Source organism: Microtus ochrogaster, chromosome 1, assembly GCF_000317375.1.
Source record: "Microtus ochrogaster isolate Prairie Vole_2 chromosome 1, MicOch1.0, whole genome shotgun sequence".
In the NCBI taxonomy this organism is placed as follows: Eukaryota; Metazoa; Chordata; class Mammalia; order Rodentia; family Cricetidae; genus Microtus; species Microtus ochrogaster.
Genome location: NC_022009.1, coordinates 111,173,213 through 111,191,903, shown reverse-complemented (window position 1 = coordinate 111,191,903; position 18,691 = coordinate 111,173,213). Strand labels below are relative to the sequence as shown.

At 39.6% G+C, this 18,691-nt stretch overlaps 2 protein-coding genes across 2 annotated transcripts in view; both read left to right on the top strand.

Moving 5' to 3' along the window:
* LOC101991312 (vomeronasal type-2 receptor 1-like) overlaps nucleotides 1-13,947 on the top strand; it is a 22,393-nt gene extending 8,446 nt beyond the window's left edge. Inside the window, exons 3-6 of the mRNA XM_013348193.1 lie at nucleotides 9-257; nucleotides 9,811-10,041; nucleotides 11,441-11,564; nucleotides 12,965-13,947. Of these exons, the coding sequence (XP_013203647.1) occupies nucleotides 9-257; nucleotides 9,811-10,041; nucleotides 11,441-11,564; nucleotides 12,965-13,947 (1,587 nt within the window). The remainder of the gene's footprint in view (nucleotides 1-8; nucleotides 258-9,810; nucleotides 10,042-11,440; nucleotides 11,565-12,964) is intronic.
* Nucleotides 13,948-17,753: 3,806 nt separating this feature from the next.
* LOC101997883 (vomeronasal type-2 receptor 1) overlaps nucleotides 17,754-18,691 on the top strand; it is an 18,971-nt gene continuing 18,033 nt past the window's right edge. The window contains exon 1 of the mRNA XM_005344061.1: nucleotides 17,754-17,989. Coding sequence (XP_005344118.1) covers nucleotides 17,754-17,989 — 236 coding nt within the window. The remainder of the gene's footprint in view (nucleotides 17,990-18,691) is intronic.

Below are 18,691 nucleotides of genomic sequence, written 5' to 3'. Positions count from 1 at the left end.
TGGACCACAGAGTGAATATGACTGGCAAAGAAGACAGGTTGTATGACATGTCTGATCAGCTCTGCACTGGAGAGGAGAAGCTGGAAGACCTGAAAAACACCTATCTGGATGTGTCTCAGCTCAGAATCACCAACAACGTCAGACAAGCTGTGTATGCTATGGCTTATGCCCTGGATCACCTCAGTACATGTGACATACCAGAACATCATAAAAATAAAACAAAATGTTCACATATACCTGACTTTGAGCCCAAGGAGGTAAGTTATTTTATTCTATGACATAGAATAAGAAAAATTCAAGGTTTTGCTGCCAAATTTACACCATTAAAACTGTTGACTTGCTTCCATACAATTTTATAGCATCAAACTTACCCTAATGACTTGTCTGAATGGCTTGATTGTTCATTTTAAGTCCTCACTTGTTACCAAATTATGAGGTTTGTTGTCAATGATTAAAAATTCTATCCCCCAAAACAAATTATAATAATGCCTTTTACAAAATAACCTCTTTTTCTTTACAGAAACTAAATTTAAAGGTATCTTGGAGGAAACATGATTTAGTGACTCTGGTTATTTCATTTTTTTTTCTGTTTCCTGAACACAATATGGGACTTGTAATCTAACCCAAAACCTCAGTGTCATGTTAGGCAAAGACATATATGTTCATCCATATTAGAATGGTTCCTGGCCATTATAAAAAATTCTCCTTAGACTCCAGTAATTTTACTTTCGTCATTAGTCTTATCTATCTCAAAGGAAAATAGATAGAGGCTTTTTTTTTGTGTCCCACTCAGTCCCACAACCACTTATATAGTAAACATTCAGAAACTTCATACTAATAATCATTTGTCCAATGGCTCAGGTTTATTACCAGCTAGCTCTTACATTTAAATTAACCAATTTCTATTTTTTTTTATATTTAACCACGAAGCTTATGGCTTATTACCTCACATCTTGCTTCTCTGGCAGCTTCTGGTGTCTCTCGATTCCTTTTTTTCCCCTGTATCTTTGCTTGGATTTTCCATCTAGTTATATTCTGTACTACTATAGGCTAAAGCAGTTTTATTCTTCAACCAATAAGAGCAACACATATTGGCAGCATAAAGAAGGGCATCTCACTTCATCTCCCCCCTTTCTATCTAATTCAAAAAGAAGGATTTAACTTTAACATTGAAAAATTACACATGTCAAAAGTTATCAAGCAAGAATTAAACTTACAAAATTTAGTCTATTTGAATTTGGCAGAATTAAAGAAAATATTCTATCATCTATTTTATCTTTGTGAGTCTAAATTTTTATGTCTAATTTATCTTTTATCATAACTAATAAAAACTATAATTCTAACTATTTAGGCTTATACTCCATCAAAGACCCTAGAAGGACTTAATATTACCTGAGTAACAGGAAGTACATTGTAAGCAAGTTCCAAAACTCTAAAATGGCAGAGACTTCTCTCTTCCTGGACAGTCACCCAAAGTTCTTCTATGACGTTGGGGCATCCATATTCAGCCTACAGGCCTATAGTGTTTGCCAGATTTCTCAGTGAAGTAGAAAACTTGAAGGACTGTTCCACCTATTTTGGCAAACTTTGTCAGCTGCTTTCTTCTGTGTGTGTCAGAAGGTCTAGCAGACCACTTCATGAAGCAGGAAACTCACCATGTTTTGGCAAGTTCAGCAATCATTTTCCTGTGGGTCCTGCATGTCCAGTTTATAGAGCATACTGTCAAGCAGTCCAGGCAAGAACAGTTTTCTGCCCAAATAACTAACCTTTCCATATTGAAAGCAAACTCCATAGGAGCTACTTCAATGTCCATTATTCTCTTGAAGTAATTGGTGCTGCCAGTGTCTCAGTCTCAAAAAAAAAAAGTCTAAGTTCTTAAAATATTTTAGATGTCATATTCTGTAGGTATTTTAAGTGTTTGAAGATTACTATCCATCTGAAGTATATTTCTACATATCTAGAAAACCTAACTAAACCTGACTGTAAGTTTGACTATCATAGATGACTATTAATTTGTATTTCTTTTTCTTTATTATTAAGAATTTTTAATACAATCTTTTCTCATTTTATATAGCTGTCCCTGTTTCCACTCCTTCCCTCCGCCCACTACAAGTGGGAGCCCCACAGGGTGCCAACCTTTGCAACTATCCTCCACATTCAGTGGGTCTAATTCGGTCCTATGCAGGTTAGTCCACTATCCGTCCACAGTCAGTGAGCTCTCACCAGCTCAGCTGTTTCTGAGGGTATCGCCATTACGGTCTTGACCTCTTTACTCATATTATCACTCCTCCCTCTCTTGGGCTGATCTCAGGTGCCTCTGCCCAGGGTTTTGCTGTGGATCTCTGTATCTGCCTCCCTCGGTTGCTGGCTGAAGGTTCTATGATGATAATTAACGTAGTCATCAGTCTGAGTATAGGGAAAGGCCAGTTTAGGCATCCTCTCCACTGTTGTTTAGAGTCTTAGCTTGGGTCATCTGAGATTTTCACTACTGCTATGTTTCTTGATAGTCCTTTAATGGCTCCCTCAATCAAGATATCTCTTTCCTTTCTCTCCCTCACTGCCCTTCCCTCTTTTGAGCCTCCCAATCCCTCATGTTCTCTTCCTCCCTCCCATTTTCCCCTCACCCTCCCCTTCCATCCTCCCTTCTCTGCCCCCCCCCCTTAATTTTCTCAGGAGATCTTGTTTCCCCTAATACAAATTAGAGGAAACTGACAAGAACTCATAATTTGTATTTCTTAACTATACATTGCATTTTTAAATGAACTACATAAATATAACTCCTTAAACAAGAGTAGAAATATACATATGATATGTTGTAACAAAAACAACCTTAGATTTGTATCAATACACAAAAATCCTTTAAACAAGAATAGAAATACATATACAGTGTAACAAAATTAACTTTAAATTTGTATCACTATACCAAAATCAATGTCAACATAAAATATCTGAGATTAACAATTGTCTTTTTATCCAATATTCCCATATTTTCCTAAATATCACAAACATTCATAACCTGCCAAATAACTAAAGACCATCCACATCCCCCAGCTCTTGGGAAAGTAGACGTCATTTTGTCCAAACTCCTTTCTACTGTTGGTAGGTCTTTGATAAAATATGTAATTAGAAAAAAAAAAGGTGGAATGTCTTGGGAGTTTGATCCTATTAGCCAATGACATTTGGGAGTAAATCGTCATGGGCATGGTTTTTTCTGAATATGCAATCTAAAGAAACTGAGGAGAGGGTCATATGCTCTGTTGGCTGCTCAGAACTCGTCACACTCAGGAGGATGACAAGACAGCAGCAGCAGGGATTAGCGGTGTCTCCCTTGCTCTATGTTCATTAGTTTGCATTCCATTGCACCCCTTAATAAATTGATAAATAGACTTTTGCAGGTTCTCACTTTGAAGAAAAACCTAGAAGATAAAGTCTTTGTACAATATAGAAGGAACCACACAAAAGCATGAATGTCAGGGGGTGAGGATTATAGAGAGTTATCTGGAAGATTCAAATCCATACTGTCTGTCCTTCATCTCCTGTCAAACAACTCATGTTGGTGCCCTGTAGCCTGAGTGAGCTCACCCAAGATTCCCTGCTTGTTTCCATCCTTGCCTCCCTCTTACTAAAATTATAGAGCATGAGCCTCCCTGCCCTGGCCCTGTCAGCCCTGCAGGAGGCCCACTTAGTGTCTCTAACTTATCTCTTCTTCCTTGTCTGATCATCTTCACTTTACTTGTAAAGTAATCAATCACAGTCTATCAATTTAATAGAGGCCACAATGGCTAGGACCCGTGCGTTTTCTTTGACTTTCATTTTCTAATTACCCCCTCCCTGCATTTACTGCCGGCTCTTCTTAGTGCTCCAGCTGACACCACTCAATCTGTGACCATTCTTTGAGTGTTTCCCTATCCTTGATACCTTGTTTTAAAGTTCTATTTTATTTTATTTTATTTCACTTAATGTGCATAAGTGTAAATAGAGACTCCACTTTCATTTCCCAACCACCCAGATCCAAATAATCACACAGAAACTATATTAATTAGAACACTGTTTGGCTGATGGGTCAGGCATATTCCTAACTAGCTCTTACATCTTAAAATAACCCATTTCTATTATTTTACATTTTTATCATGAAGCTCATGGTTTGTTACCTTACATCTTGTTTCTTGGGGGCTACATGGCATCTGCCTGACTCCACCTTCTTTCTTCCTGCATTCAGTTTAGCTTACCTGCCTACCTATATTCTGCCCTGCCATAGGCCAAAGCAGATTCTTTATTAACCAATGGTAATAAAACATATTCATAGCATACAGAGGGAAATCTCACATCACATGAGTATTTGGCTGTGTGCATTTAAGTGCACAACAAGCATGGCTATACTCACAGAGGTCAGAAAGGGGGCCTCAAATGCCCTAAAAAAGTTATAGATGGTTGGGAATCACCATGTGAGTGCTTAGAACTAATCCTTGGTCTTCTGAAAAGCAGGAAATACTCTTAACCGCTGATCCATTCCTCCAACTCCTTATCAATAACACTTTTAACAGCACTGGACAAAGCATTTTTAGACTAGTTTTCAATTTGCGTTTGCCCAATTTTTTATCATGATTAGGTTGTACATATACATTATTTGGAAAAATGACAGAGATGATACTGTGTCTGTTTGGGGATTCATTTTATTTTATGCATATAAATGTTTTGTTTGCATGTTCCACATGCATTGTAGCAAGCCATGGGAGTCAGAAAAAAAGGCATTGGAACACCGGGAACTAGAGTTATAGGCAATCATAGGCTGCCTTGTTGAGTTGGAAATCAAATCTTGGTCATCTTCAAGATCAACAAGTTCTATAAATATGAGACATTTCTGCAGCTTAAATTGGTTTTTTAAAAATATTGCATATCAGAGTTCAAATGATATAAGTATCTTTTATTATTGCTGTTAAGCGATGTCTCAGCAGAAAGATACTATGTTTCTTAGCTGAATTAAGAGTTAACTTGTGAGAGTCAAGTGTGGTGACTCGTGCCTTCTATTCTAGCTGAGACAGTATTGCCATGGGTTCAATGCTAACACTGGCTGCATTGTGTATTCCAGGGCCACCAGAGATACAAAGTAAGGCCATCTCTCAAAAATCAAATCAAAATGACAACAGTAATTATCTTTCTAGGCAACATTTTCCAGCCTTAAAACGCTCTTGCTTTTCATCATTATTTTCCCCACCAATTTAACCATCCATTTAAAAGTTTTCTTTCCCTCCTAACTGTCTTTTCCATTGCTGCTTGAAAAATGATTACTTTGCTATTTCACTCATTTCATTCACATGTTATCTGGACTTCTATTTTATCTCTACCAGTTTAGATATCAAGATGGAGGCAAGGAAACATCTATTCTGACCTATTATTATTATTATTATTATTTGCTGCCAAGAGCTCACAAATTTGATTTCTGGAAGCCACTTTGAGTTGGCTCTTGTTCTTTTTATTGAAATTCCCTCTATCATCTCTAAGAATTTTCCATATTTGAAATTTCCTAACATTACAGCTTCATTTGTGTTTTCTCTGCCCTTGCTTCAGTGTGAGCTACTTCAGTAGAGTGTGCCATTTCCGTTTATTAACTTGGAATACTGGGGATGCCGATAAGAGTTTTATTATCAATTTGACCCAAGCTAGAATCACCTGGGAAGAGGGACGCTCCATTAAAGAATGTCTCAGATCATACTGCCCTGTGTTTATAAGAGCTTGTCTTGATTAATGATTGATGTGGGAGGGCTTACTCCACTTTGAGTGGCACCATCTCTAGGCAGGTGGGACTGGACTTTATAAGAAAGGTAGCTCATCATACACCAGAGAGCAAGCCAGTGAGCAGCACTCCTCTGTGGTCCTGCCTCCAGGATTTTAACCTGATTTTCATCAGCTATGGATTGTGACCTGGAAATGAAGAACAAATAACTCGTTCCCCAAGTTGCTTTAGGTCATGTTATTGTCATAGCAACAGGACAAAGTTAGAACAACAGATATGTTTACTGATCCAAAGAAAGCTGTGATGGATACACAATGATAAACTAAATTATATTATAAATGTCAAAAGTCTAATTTTACAAGTCTTTAGAATACATTTGTCATGATAAAGAATACTGTTTCCTGCTGAATGAGGATCCTATAGCTTATTTGAACACTGAAATGCTAAATTTAAATATACTCAAAGAAACAATTACTGCAAGTGAAACAAGTTTTAAAGATGGTCTAGAGCCCACATAGTGTCAAGATAAAAGTCAGTAGTTGTCTGTAGCAAGGGTTGTCCATAGAACAATGTAGCACAAATTCTGATTGGTCTTAATAGTAAAAACCCAGAATCAGATATAGGGGTTAATCCTGAAAGATCAGAGAAACAAAACAGCCACCAACTAGTTCTTACCTCTACTGACTCTTCAGACCAAAGGGGTGAGCCTGGCCCTTACAAATATTCAGACTAAATTCACCGAGTTCCTGTCTCCTCCTGCTTTATATTCCTCTCTCTCACCAAGCATGTCCATTCTTAGTGCGTTGATTAAAGGTGTGTGACTCCCAAGTACTGGAATTAAAGGTGTGAGCCATCACTACTTGTCTCTGTTTCTCTTTTAAACTTGAAAATCCCCTGTAGCCCAGGGCACCTTGAATTCACACAGATCTATTTGCCTCTGCCTCCCAAGTGTTGGAATTAAAGGTATTCACCACCACTGCTGGGCCTCTGTGGCTAACTAGTGACTTACCTGCACACTCTGATCTTTAGGCAAACTTTGTTAGACCACAAACAAAATATCACCACAGAACCATATGTCAACAGTGTAAAAACAATTAGGTCCTTATGGTATAGAATAATATACAAATAGGAAAGCCTGGTAAATGTGTCAACATAAATATTTGCTTAAGAAAACAAAATGAATACACAGACTACTTAGTGTCAAGCTTATCCTACCAACAGACATGACAAGAAAACCTTTGAAATTCTGCTCTTTAGTTGAACATTCCTGAATCCTTCTGCCTTCTTGTGTTCTTCTCCAGCTCCTTCCCATCCTTCTCCTTCTGAGACAAGTTCATGCTATGTACTTTGTATCAACTTCTGGGATTAGACACATGCCCAATACTCATCTGGCATTTTTAAACCCTTAAGAAATATATGACAGAGGAGAATTATGTTCTACCATCCGAAAATGGACAGACATGTGAAACTGTGGGAAGGCTTCACTAGGGAAGGGGCAGAGTGTGGAAGTCGTTGACTATTTGCTTGACTCTTTGATAAAGGGGTAGAATTTTATAGATGCAGCAATAGAAATTGAATTTTCATAATTTCTGACATATATTTCATTGGAATTGAGAAGAACAGAGAGGAAAAGAGGCAAAGAGAAACCAGAGGCCAGGTGACAGAACACAGTCCCAGGGGTGAATGGTGACTGAAACACTATCTCGGTGCATTCACTTAGTAAATTCTTCCAGCTATGTAGCATTAATCACTATCACAAAGACAGAGAAGAATGATTATTTTCCCTTCACAGACCAGGCAAATAATGCTTGATGAGTGTGTGCCTTACTTATGGTCAAGATATTTATTTATTTATTTATTTATTTATTTATTTATTTATTTATTTATTTATTTATTTTTGGTTTTTTGGGACAGGGTTTCTCTGTGGTTTTGGAGCCTGTCCTGGAACTAGCTCTTGTAGACCAGGCTGGTCAAGATATTTAAAAGAACCGAAAGACTTCAGACCCTCAGAGACCTTCATCCAGGCTCTGTCTACCAGCTTCTGCAGCCTTATTGGTCTGTGGAGAGCTGGTGACCACACTAGGTTATTAACAAATCCAAGTACAGATGAAGATCAAGGATATGCCTGAGTGATGGGTTACCTGTATGCTAAAGAAATATGCTCCAACCTATTTAAAATTAATAAGGTAAAGTGTGAGTTAGAGAAAGGTTATTTTCTCATTAGATTCTCGTCCATGTCTAGTCTTGATCCTGTAGGTTTCTCCATGAATTGTTATACCACTGGCCACATCCTTTTCTGCACTATGGAAACTTAGAATGCAGAGACATACTCTCAAAGAAATTTCCTGCTAATTGGCTTAGCCCAACTAAAGTGGACACTTTCTGAGAAATGAAGGACTTCCTATTTCCTGAGCTAATTAGTCTTTGCCCCACCTATGCCCTTTCAACATTTCTTCTGCCATAGCAACTGTTGTGTGACAAAACTATTCTTGGGGAGATGTAACACACACATCTACTCAACCCAGATAGGGAGCCCACAACAGATCAAAGTTTGGAGACCTCTAAAATCCAACTTAGTGACCTAGTGAGTTTTACTAAGGTTACTCAAAGGAATATGGGTGAGGGGTTACTTACAGGAGTGTAAATGACTCAAAGACAATTGCATCACCAAGGCCTACCCTAGCACGGGTGACAGCTCACAAAAATGGGGAACCTGGAGCATATGCCACAGCCTTAAAGTGTAATGATTCTTCTCTGTTCCTCTAGCCGGCTCCCAAATAATGATGCAGAGACTTCTTATAATTATGCAAGTTCAGCCTATAGTTTAGGCTTCTACCTAACCAACTCTTATAATATATATTAAGCCATTTATATTAATGTATGTTCTATCCCATGGCATTACTTCTCTTCTATCTTGCACATCCTGGTTTTTCTCTATGTCTCCTGGCACCTCCCACATTTCCTAATCCTTTTCCTTTCTCTCAAGGGAAATCCAGCCTATACCTCCTGCTAACTATTGATCATTCAGGGTTTTTTTTTACACCAACCACAGTAAATATGCCTTCACACAGTATACAAATCTACGACAATGTTCAGGCAGCTCAAAGGAGTGTTCTTTCAAAGTTAATCTAAAGACCTTCCAGGAAACACAACTGGTTTCTATTTCTTCCCAGCAGATGGACTGGTGTCAACAGTTTTCTTTGCAGCTTGGCTTGCTGGAGGCTTCTTTGCAGTTTTGCTCAAGTAGTCTGGAAGGGACTCTGAGCTTTCATTGTTGACTCTGGCAGGGAGGGACCCAGTGCATCTGGTCAGTTTCAGGGACTTCCTGAAGCTATTTTGAGTTGTTTAATCTTAAAACTTAAAGAGCTTCCCTGCAAGGATGAAATGCTTCAGTTTGGGGAAAACTGTTAAACAACAATGTGATCTCTATTGAATTTAACTTTCCATGCCTGATGGTGTAGTCTCTCTACAAGACTGTGAGATTTTCAAAGGAAGGTAATAGTTGCGAACCTTTGTAACTTTACATAGGGAAAGTGGGGTAAGGGGAATGAAAAATATTCCAAATATTCTCCTGTCCCTTTGTATGGAGATATAATATGGCTAAGCCTTATTATAATCTTATGTTAATCTAACAAAAACACACAATTTTAATATATATCAGAGGTAATCTAAAATTGTCCAGTAGCCAAAGTTAAAGAAAAACAGGTAAAAACAAGTAAAGCAAATTATTTAAACCAGTATGTCTAAAATATTATTTACTGTGTTATCATAATTTAATGTGCTGTCATGCTATTAAAATAACATGAAATTATTAACAGGGTAGTTTCCATTATTTATAATCCAATATGCTTATTACATGCACACCACATCTCAATTCAGTCAATCACTTTTTATGTTTGAATTGCCACCTGTGGCTAGAGAATATCACAGTTGGTAACAAAAATAAGGGTGGCAAAAGATAAAATATAATTCCATAATTACATATGAATTCAAATCTAATTTCTTTGTACATATTAAAATTCTAAGTATTAAAATATTTATACATTGCTTTTTATTTGTTCCTACTTCCTTCTTAGCTAATGACATACTTAAACAAATTGAAATTTACCACCCATGATGGAAGAAAAATACAGTTTGACGTCAATGGAGATTTGGAAATGGGATATTATGATATCCTCAATTGGCAAATAGATAATACTGGAGGAATCGCCTTTGTCAAGATTGGAGAATACAAATTCCAAGAGTCAAGTTTTGAACTTGTTCTTCCACAGAACTCAACATTATATTGGAATACAGAATCTTCAAGGGTTAGTTGATCTGCCATATTTTTTATTCATATAGAAAGAGAAATTTATTTTTTTCAGGTACTAAGTAAATGCAAAACACCTAACTTTTTTGTCATATTCCAAATAAATTTCCTTAGTGCAGCATATGTTTTCCCATGTTGCTACATGTTTACTTAGACTTAAAAGAATCTATGTTATACTAAAACTCATGAGAATTTTAACATAACTTAGTAATAGCTTGAGAGTTTGAGAATGCTTCAAAGGAACATAGTAATTTTATTTCGTCTTCTCTACTAAGATTGAAGTTATATTTATATAACAAAGTTGTTTTGTAGGTAATTCAAACAAATTTAAAATTTACCAATAGCACCAAAAATGTGTACTATGTCTTAAATGGTAGACAATTTTGTAAGCTTAAATTTTCTAGGTTTTTTGTTTGTTTTATTGTTTAGTTTGTTTTTTATTTTTAAATCTTCTAGATGATTTTTTAAGATTTATTTATTTATTAAGTATACAGTATTCTGCCTGTATGCATGCCTGCAGGCCAGAAGAGGACATCAGATCTCATTACAGATGGTTGTGAGCCACCATGTGGTTGCTGGGAATTGAACTCAGGATCTTTAAAAGAGCACGCAGCGCTCTTAACCACTGAGCCATCTCTCCAGCCCCCTTGTTTTTGTTTTTTAACTGGGGTATTACTATGTAGCTCAAGCTGTCACTATCCCTGGCTCAGAAAGCATATTTTATCTGTTCTATTAATAATTATCTCCCCAGATTAATATAAAACTGATCAACAAATATTAGGTTTATTCTGGATTTCAAGGTGCACATCCATATTGAACATAAAAACATAAAGAGACCTGTGGTTACTACTGAAATTTCTAAACGTAGATGGCAAGAAAACTTTCCAAGCTATGCCCTCTCTATATTATTTTTGTACCTTCATGATTATTCTCATGCAACAGACCTTATTTTCTTCCTTGCTACCAACCACTTATGACCAATGTCTAACTAATAAATAATATTTTGGGATGCACTAATGACAATAAATATCTTTCTGGGGCTGATAATGAAGATGGGATCACAGGTCTCATCAAAACAGAAAAAGACTTAGCAAACTGTCTGATTCACAGCATCTTATGTGATATTATTTTGATCTTGAACACCAATATTACATAGAGCTGCCATTAGTGTTTGTTTGGCCTTTCAGAGTCAATCTCAACATTGTTCTTCAGTAGAAGTTCTTTCTAAGCTCTCTATATTGATATGTTTTGTCTGCTATGTTTGCTCACTATCCTGGGTTCATCTCCTTTATATATAGAACACACGTCTCCCTGGAAATACAACTGTGAATGTCCTCAGTTTCACAAGTGGAAAAGTTTCAAGTATTTGTTAAACCTACTGTCTTTGTCTTTACTAGATTCCAGATTCAGTCTGCACAAAACTGTGTCCTCCAGGAACCAGGAAGGGAATTCGACACGGTCAACCCATCTGTTGCTTTGATTGCATCCCATGTGCTGATGGATATGTGTCAGAGAAACTAGGTAGAGATGGGTACTTTTTCCATTGGTAGTAATACACTTAGAATAACCAAGTGTTGTCAGAAAACATGCAATCCTTTTTTATGAAAAGATATAAGCAACCTATAACAAGTATCATGAAACCCCCAAAATTATCCATTTTCAGTATGAATAAAGGAAAATAATAGTTTTCATTTCTGAAGTAAGAAAAAAGCCTACCACCATAAATTTCATAAGGAAATACCATAAAAATATAAAATGTGATATATAAATACAGCCATAAGACGTCTAATCTACTGTTCCTAAGACTCAGCACACACGACAGCTGGATATGAGTCACTCGCTTGTCTTAAGGTGCTGTGCACTGAGAGCACATGCAGTGCACAGCGCTGCTGCAGGAGCTCCTGCAACAGCTCGCTCAGTTGCTGCTCTCTGGAGGTGACTTAGGCAGCTTGGTTTTGTGAAGTGAGTTGGAGCAGGACTATTTACATTTCTACTTTTTGTTGCTGTTGAAGAAACAAAAATACACTTGTCTTTTGTCACATGTCCCTTAAGAGTAACCATGTAAAAAGGATAAAATGGTCAGAGTTGGAAAACAAGCACCCTGTCTCCTGCAGAGCTCCCTAGATACAGGTCCCCAGTGTCCACCCAGATTTCCAACGGAGATGTCCAGACTGGGAGTCAGCATGGCTGAAAGGAAACACCAGTTGTTCCCTGGATCTTTAAATTAACATTGGGTAGAGCCATCCCCTCATAGGCCATATCCTCACCTCAAGTAACTCTTTTCTGTTCATCAGTGCTTCCTCTTGGAGCCTCCATCCAGACAGACTTGGCTTTCTTAACCTCAGGGGGCAGAGGTGATGGTTTTGTTTTTCCTCCCACCCTCAGCCTCCCAATTTATTCAATTGAGCATCTGGAGTTGGAGACATTTTGTTAGGGATATATATATACACAGTTGTCCTCAACAAGAGGATACTGAAGGAGGGGCTGAGAACACAAGGGTTTTAACCAACTGTGTCCCAGTCCTTTTGATTGTCTCACCTCAGTAGCTGTGACTTTCTCACTGTTGGACAGTTCTAGGATTAGTAAGGACACACTCCTCTTTCCTTGTAGATAGATGGAAGAGAAAGAGAAGAGACCATCACTGGAAAAGACCAATTCAAGAAAGCCTGGGGTTGGGGAGAAATGCTCAATTCCTAAAATAAAAAACAACTCTCAACCTGTCACAGCAACTGTCAGCAACAAGGCCATTTTCCCACAATAAATTTAAGATCACACACACACATGCAAATATGTGTACACACACACACACACACACACACACACACACACACCTTGCTCATGCCTTTGACTGCTCTGCATTATTCACAGTTAAAGGTGACAACTGGGATCCTTGCAATCAATTCTCTGCTCTTTCTCAATAGGCCAAAGGGAATGTGACCCATGTGGGGAAGACGACTGGTCCAATGCACAGAAGAACAAGTGTGTGCCAAAGGAGGTGGAGTTCCTCGCTTATGAGGAGGCCCTGGGGTTCACCCTTGTCATCCTGTCTATCCTGGGGGCACTCGTGGTCTTGGCAGTCATCGTGGTGTATGTGATCCACAGGCACACTCCATTGGTGAAGGCCAATGACCGGGAGCTGAGCTTCCTCATTCAGATGTCTCTGCTCACCACGGTGCTCTCATCCTTGCTCTTCATAGGCAAGCCACTGAACTGGTCCTGCATGGCCCGCCAGGTCACTCTGGCGCTGGGCTTTTGCCTCTGTCTGTCTTCCATTCTCGGAAAGACTATTTCACTCTTTTTTGCCTACAGGATTTCCATATCCAAAACTCGGCTTATATCCATGCACCCCGTTATTAGAAAACTCATTGTGCTGGTCTGTGTTTTGGGGGAGATTGGTGCATGCTCAGCTTACTTGGTGTTGGAACCTCCGAGGATGTTCAAGAACATTGAACCTCAAAATGTAAAGATCATCTTTGAATGCAATGAAGGTTCTATCGAGTTCCTGTGCTCCATATTTGGGTTTGATGTCCTTCTGGCCTTACTGTGTTTCCTTACAACGTTTGTGGCTCGCCAGCTGCCAGATAACTACTATGAAGGGAAATGCATCACGTTTGCAATGCTGGTCTTTTTCATTGTCTGGATCTCTTTTGTCCCTGCGTACCTGAGCACCAAAGGAAAATTCAAAGTGGCCGTGGAATTATTTGCCATTTTGGCATCCAGCTATGGCTTGTTAGGCTGCATATTTCTTCCCAAGTGCTTCATTATTCTGCTGAGGCCAAAGAGGAACACTGATGAAACTGTTGGTGGGAGAGTCCCCACTGTAGACAGGAGCATCCAGCTGACCTCAGCTTCTGTGAGCAGTGAGCTTAACAACACCACAGTGTCCACTGTTCTGGATGAGTAGATCGTGAGTCCCAGGGGACATGCAGAGCTGGGTGATGACCTGGCTCAACCTTCCCTGTCTGGTTGCTTCAGAAACAGCTGCCTGTTGCTCTGGGGTAGTGGGGATTTATCCCTCATAATGTAGTCTTGCATAGTGAATAAAACCTTAGTCTGCAAAATACAATTTGTCAAGGAGTATAATATGACATCATTGAGATTGTTAACTACTTCATTAGAACATTTCATTGGGTCTTTTACAATAGAGGATGTGACAGATACAACTTGTCCAAAATGACAAGAAACCATAGAACCATATTAACAAAACATACTTTCTTTAACCCCTCATTCCTTCTCTAAGGGATGTTCCCCTCCGTGGAATTTCCTAGAGAAAATAAGTGCAAAAGTGTTGGTTTGAAAACATTACTCGAAGAAGCAAAAAAAAAGAACATTAAGACACCAAGATAGTAGTTATGTCTAATCTATAGTAAAGGCCTTGACTTTAAAAAAATTAACACAGAACAAGTCATAAGATGCTAGGTTTTTGAGAAATTCAGTAATATTTGTCATGTCATTGCACAGAGTTAAGTAGAATTTACTCCCCTGTGAAAATGTTACAAAATGGTTTTAATCTCCTATTCTTCTGGATAAATGGAATATAAATACAGATATGCAGATACATAAATACATAGATGAAGAAACATAACTTGCAAAATACTGACCAACAAAACTACAAGTAAGTATCTGAATTGAGAACGACATGAGGAATAGAAAGTGCTCGTCTTTGAGAGAGTTTTATAATGTTCATTTATCTCAATCAAAAGAAATGGACAGATGCACCCAGGCATGTTGGAGCAAAAGTTGGAAGTAGTATGGCTAGCTTAGCAGAATACGTTGAGAGCTTATTTACTGATTTTTACAGGGTTGTCATTCCAGATGGGGGGAGAATAATGATGATCTTCTGTTGGTGGAGCGAGCCGCTTTGTTGGTTCTCACTGCCCAGTTCTGGTGCCCAGCTAGCTTAGCCCCAAAATAACCATACAGAAGCTGTATTAATTAAATCACTGTTTGGCCCATTAGCTCTAGCTTCTTATTGGCTAACTCTTGCATATTGATTTAACCCATTTCTATTAATCTGTGTATCGCCATGTGGCAGTGGCTTACCGACAAAATTTCAGCATGTCTGACTCTGCCTGCAGCTCCATGGCATCTCTCTGACTCAGCCCTTCCTTCTTACAACATTCAGTCTACCTTTACCTACTTACCTAAAGCTCTGCCCTATCAACAGGCCAAGGCAGTTTCTTTATTCATTAATCAATAAAAGCAATACATAAACAGAACGACCCCCCACATTAACCTTCCTACAACTTAAATGAGTTTATGTCAAGTGACAGTAGGTTTCAGAAGTGATCATATTTATTGGAGGGAAAATGAACTCCAGCATTTTCTATAAATCCATCTACCATGTCAGGCTGCTCACAGCCATTTGTAACTTCAGCTCCAGGAGATCCATGCCCTTCATATCCACCATCTGCCCTTGCAACCTCTCCCACGGGGGAAAAAAATGAAATAAAATTTGAGAGGAAAAAAAGACAAATGAAGAAGAAAGGAAAAAATCTCATCTAGGAAGCTGTAGTGGGACTCACTAAGTCACACAGTAAACACTTTTATCCATTTATCTTTACTTGCAAGTGTTCATTCCAAAGAGTCATTGGTCTGGTTCCAGGCCTCTGGTTTCTGCATCCTATTGATGCTGGGCACTCACTGGGACTCCTCTTGGATATCCTGTTGTTGATCTCCAATGGGAGATCCTGCAGCTTTGGGTCTGCAGGAACAACAACTTCATGTGCTCCTGCAGATCATAGAAGGGGTGGATATGGAGTGGGCCAACTCACAACCCTGGTTCTGGGCCTAGGTAGTTGCTGTGTTGGTCCACATGCCAGTTCCCCCATTCCCCCCCTCCATCCTAACCACCAGGGTGAGCGCTCCAACATTACCCCAGCTGGTTTACCCTTGAAGTGATGAACAGGGATAGGGCTAGCTTTCACACCCTCTGGGGTGGCTCTGCTACACCCACACCATCAGGGCTAGCTCTACTGTGTTGCTCAGGTTAGGTGTTGGGGCCACTCTCTTGAGTTCTGTAGCTGGTGAGAGGCAGGGACAGCAATCCTGCTCTTATGACCTCCAGGCCAGCTTTTCCATCTTGCCATAGATGGCAAGGGACGGGGTGGAGTAGGGAGGTGGCTGGTGGAAGGGTGAGAGGTGGAGGGGGTGGGAAGGGCCTTTCTCTTTTGCCCACACTATTATATAGCAGAGAAGGAGATGGACCAGATCTCCCCCACTCACCTTCTCAGGCTGGTTCACCTACACCCAATAGTATTAGCTCTACTATACTGCCCAGGCAAGGTGCATGGTCCACTTTCCTGAGTGTTACAACTGGTTAGGGGGAGGGTCAACTCGCTTGCCCACCACACGTGGCAGAGGAAACGGGGGGGGGGTGATATCTTTCCCTCACCCTCATCACCACATGGAAAACGGTACCAGCTATGCCCCTCTCATGCCCTCAGGACTGATTCACCCACACCTGAGTCTACAAAGCTGCCCAGCAAGTGCAGGGTCAGTTCTGAGTACTGCAACTGGTGAGGGGCTGTACTTTTGTTCTTAAGAACAAGACCTAAAAGGTGCTGCATTCCATCATGGAACTAGACGATAAATGACTCAAAATCTCCTTATTGTGTGCTCTTAGCTTATTCTATGTCTTAGAATGACAATTGAAGCTGTATTCGTTACCACCATACATCAAGTTTGTATGGGTTTTGATTGCATCTGTGAGGAGGGTACTCTGGAGAAAAGTTGCATGCTAAAATGGTCTGCACGATTTTCAAGATCTAATACTTTGCCTGGACTGTACTCTGAAAATACACTATGAATTATGTACTTGAAGGAGAGAATTTGAAAAGGGGATAATAGGGCAACAGAGGAGGACTAAGAAGGGTGAGTCCATCTCCTAAGAGAGAGCTTTGTTTCTGAGCTGGACCTCGTAAGAAAGGAAGCAGATGAACTAGAGGTGTGGCTCAGAAGTAGTATGTGGGGAGGAGGAGAGAGTAGACATGGGAAAGGGAGAGGGGAGAAGCAGGGGAGAGGATGAAGGGAGAAATGGGGGTAGAATTTTTCAGAAGAAATCAGAGCCATGAGCCTGAATCTATAGAGTGGGAGCTGAGAAAGCACTGCATGTGGTATTGAAGGGTAAAGGAAACAGTATGCATGAAATAAACACATTAAATATATCAGGGCCTTACAGGGGTTTTTTTTCCCCTAAGGTCGTTGGTTAGTGTCCTAGTCATCAATGAGGTAATGATACTGCTGCACACTTTTGATACCTTGTGATGAACAGGGTGCTTTTAGTCTCATCTTTGGCATGGAGAAGATCCGACAGAATTGGTTGTAGGGAGAATTGAAGAAGCCAACAGTGCTAGACAAGAGAGGGACAGTTTCTACAAAATCAAATGACTCTTTGTGATTTTGTCTTTTTGTCTTAGTGAAAAAAAAAATCAAATGGCTCATACCCAGAATCCACATCTCTGTCATTTATTATCACAAAGTATAAGGGGATTTTCCAAAGTGTCTTCTCCAAGGGTTACTTGGCTCCCAGTCCAGATCCACAAATTGCAAGTGATTGCAAGCCCTGTGATTGAGACACGAAAATTATGTAGCAAGTAGTGGCAAGCCAAGTCCACTGGGATACACACACACTCTAATGCTCAATCAAGATGCTTCACTAAAATGTGTGTGATTTCCACACTAGTCAGTTTCTTTAGACACCTTATTAACATGGCCAGTGAAAAGATATACTTGGCTCTAGGATTTCTTGCATTTTTATGGGCTGAATTGGGTACTCAAAACACAACAGAGGAACCCCAATGCAGGTTGATGGCTAAGTTTAATTTGTCTGGATATGTAGATGCCAAAAACCATTCACTTGTTATTGCAGGACTGTTTCCCATTCACTCCAGGACCATCCCAGTAGATGAATCTATTTTGGAGCCAGTATCACCCATGTGTGAAGGGTAAGTCAGTATTTAATCTTCTTTCTTGTCAGTTCAGGTGGTGGGAGAGGAGTGGGGTGGTTATGGGGCTTGGTTCTCCAGGTGGAGTCTCAATGCTGTACAGAATGGTTGGTTCTCCAGAGCGCTCTGTGGTTCAGCAGCAGCAGCAGCAGCTTGTTAGGCATGGAGACTTAGGGCTGCATCCTAGACTTGCAAAATGAGAACCTATGTTTTGAGAAGACTCCTGTTGATTCCCGTGCACACTGAGGACTGAGAAGCACAGATGCAGAATTAGGTAGCACTGCAGCTCTACTGTTAATTAGTAAAGTCTGAAACCCTCTTCAAGAGAAGCATACTTCAGGGGAGCATGGATTTATCTGAGCAAGACCTATGCTGCTGGAAGGCTTTGCCCTTAGTGTTCACACCTCCAAGTTGCCTCCTCAGGAAATAGGATCCATGCCTGATACTAGAATTTGCCAATAATCAGCTGTGAGAAATGCAAAACATGGATAGGACAGCTATCTGTTCATAATCAAGGCACACATCACACATACACATGCACACACGTACACACAACCACTTTAGTATGAAAAGAATGCCACAAATTGAAGAAAGTAAAGCAAATTGCCTACAACTTATTTTTATCAGAAAACAATTTTTCGTTTTTCTGTATTGTTTCTTTGCCCCCCAAAAATACACACACACACACACACACACACACAC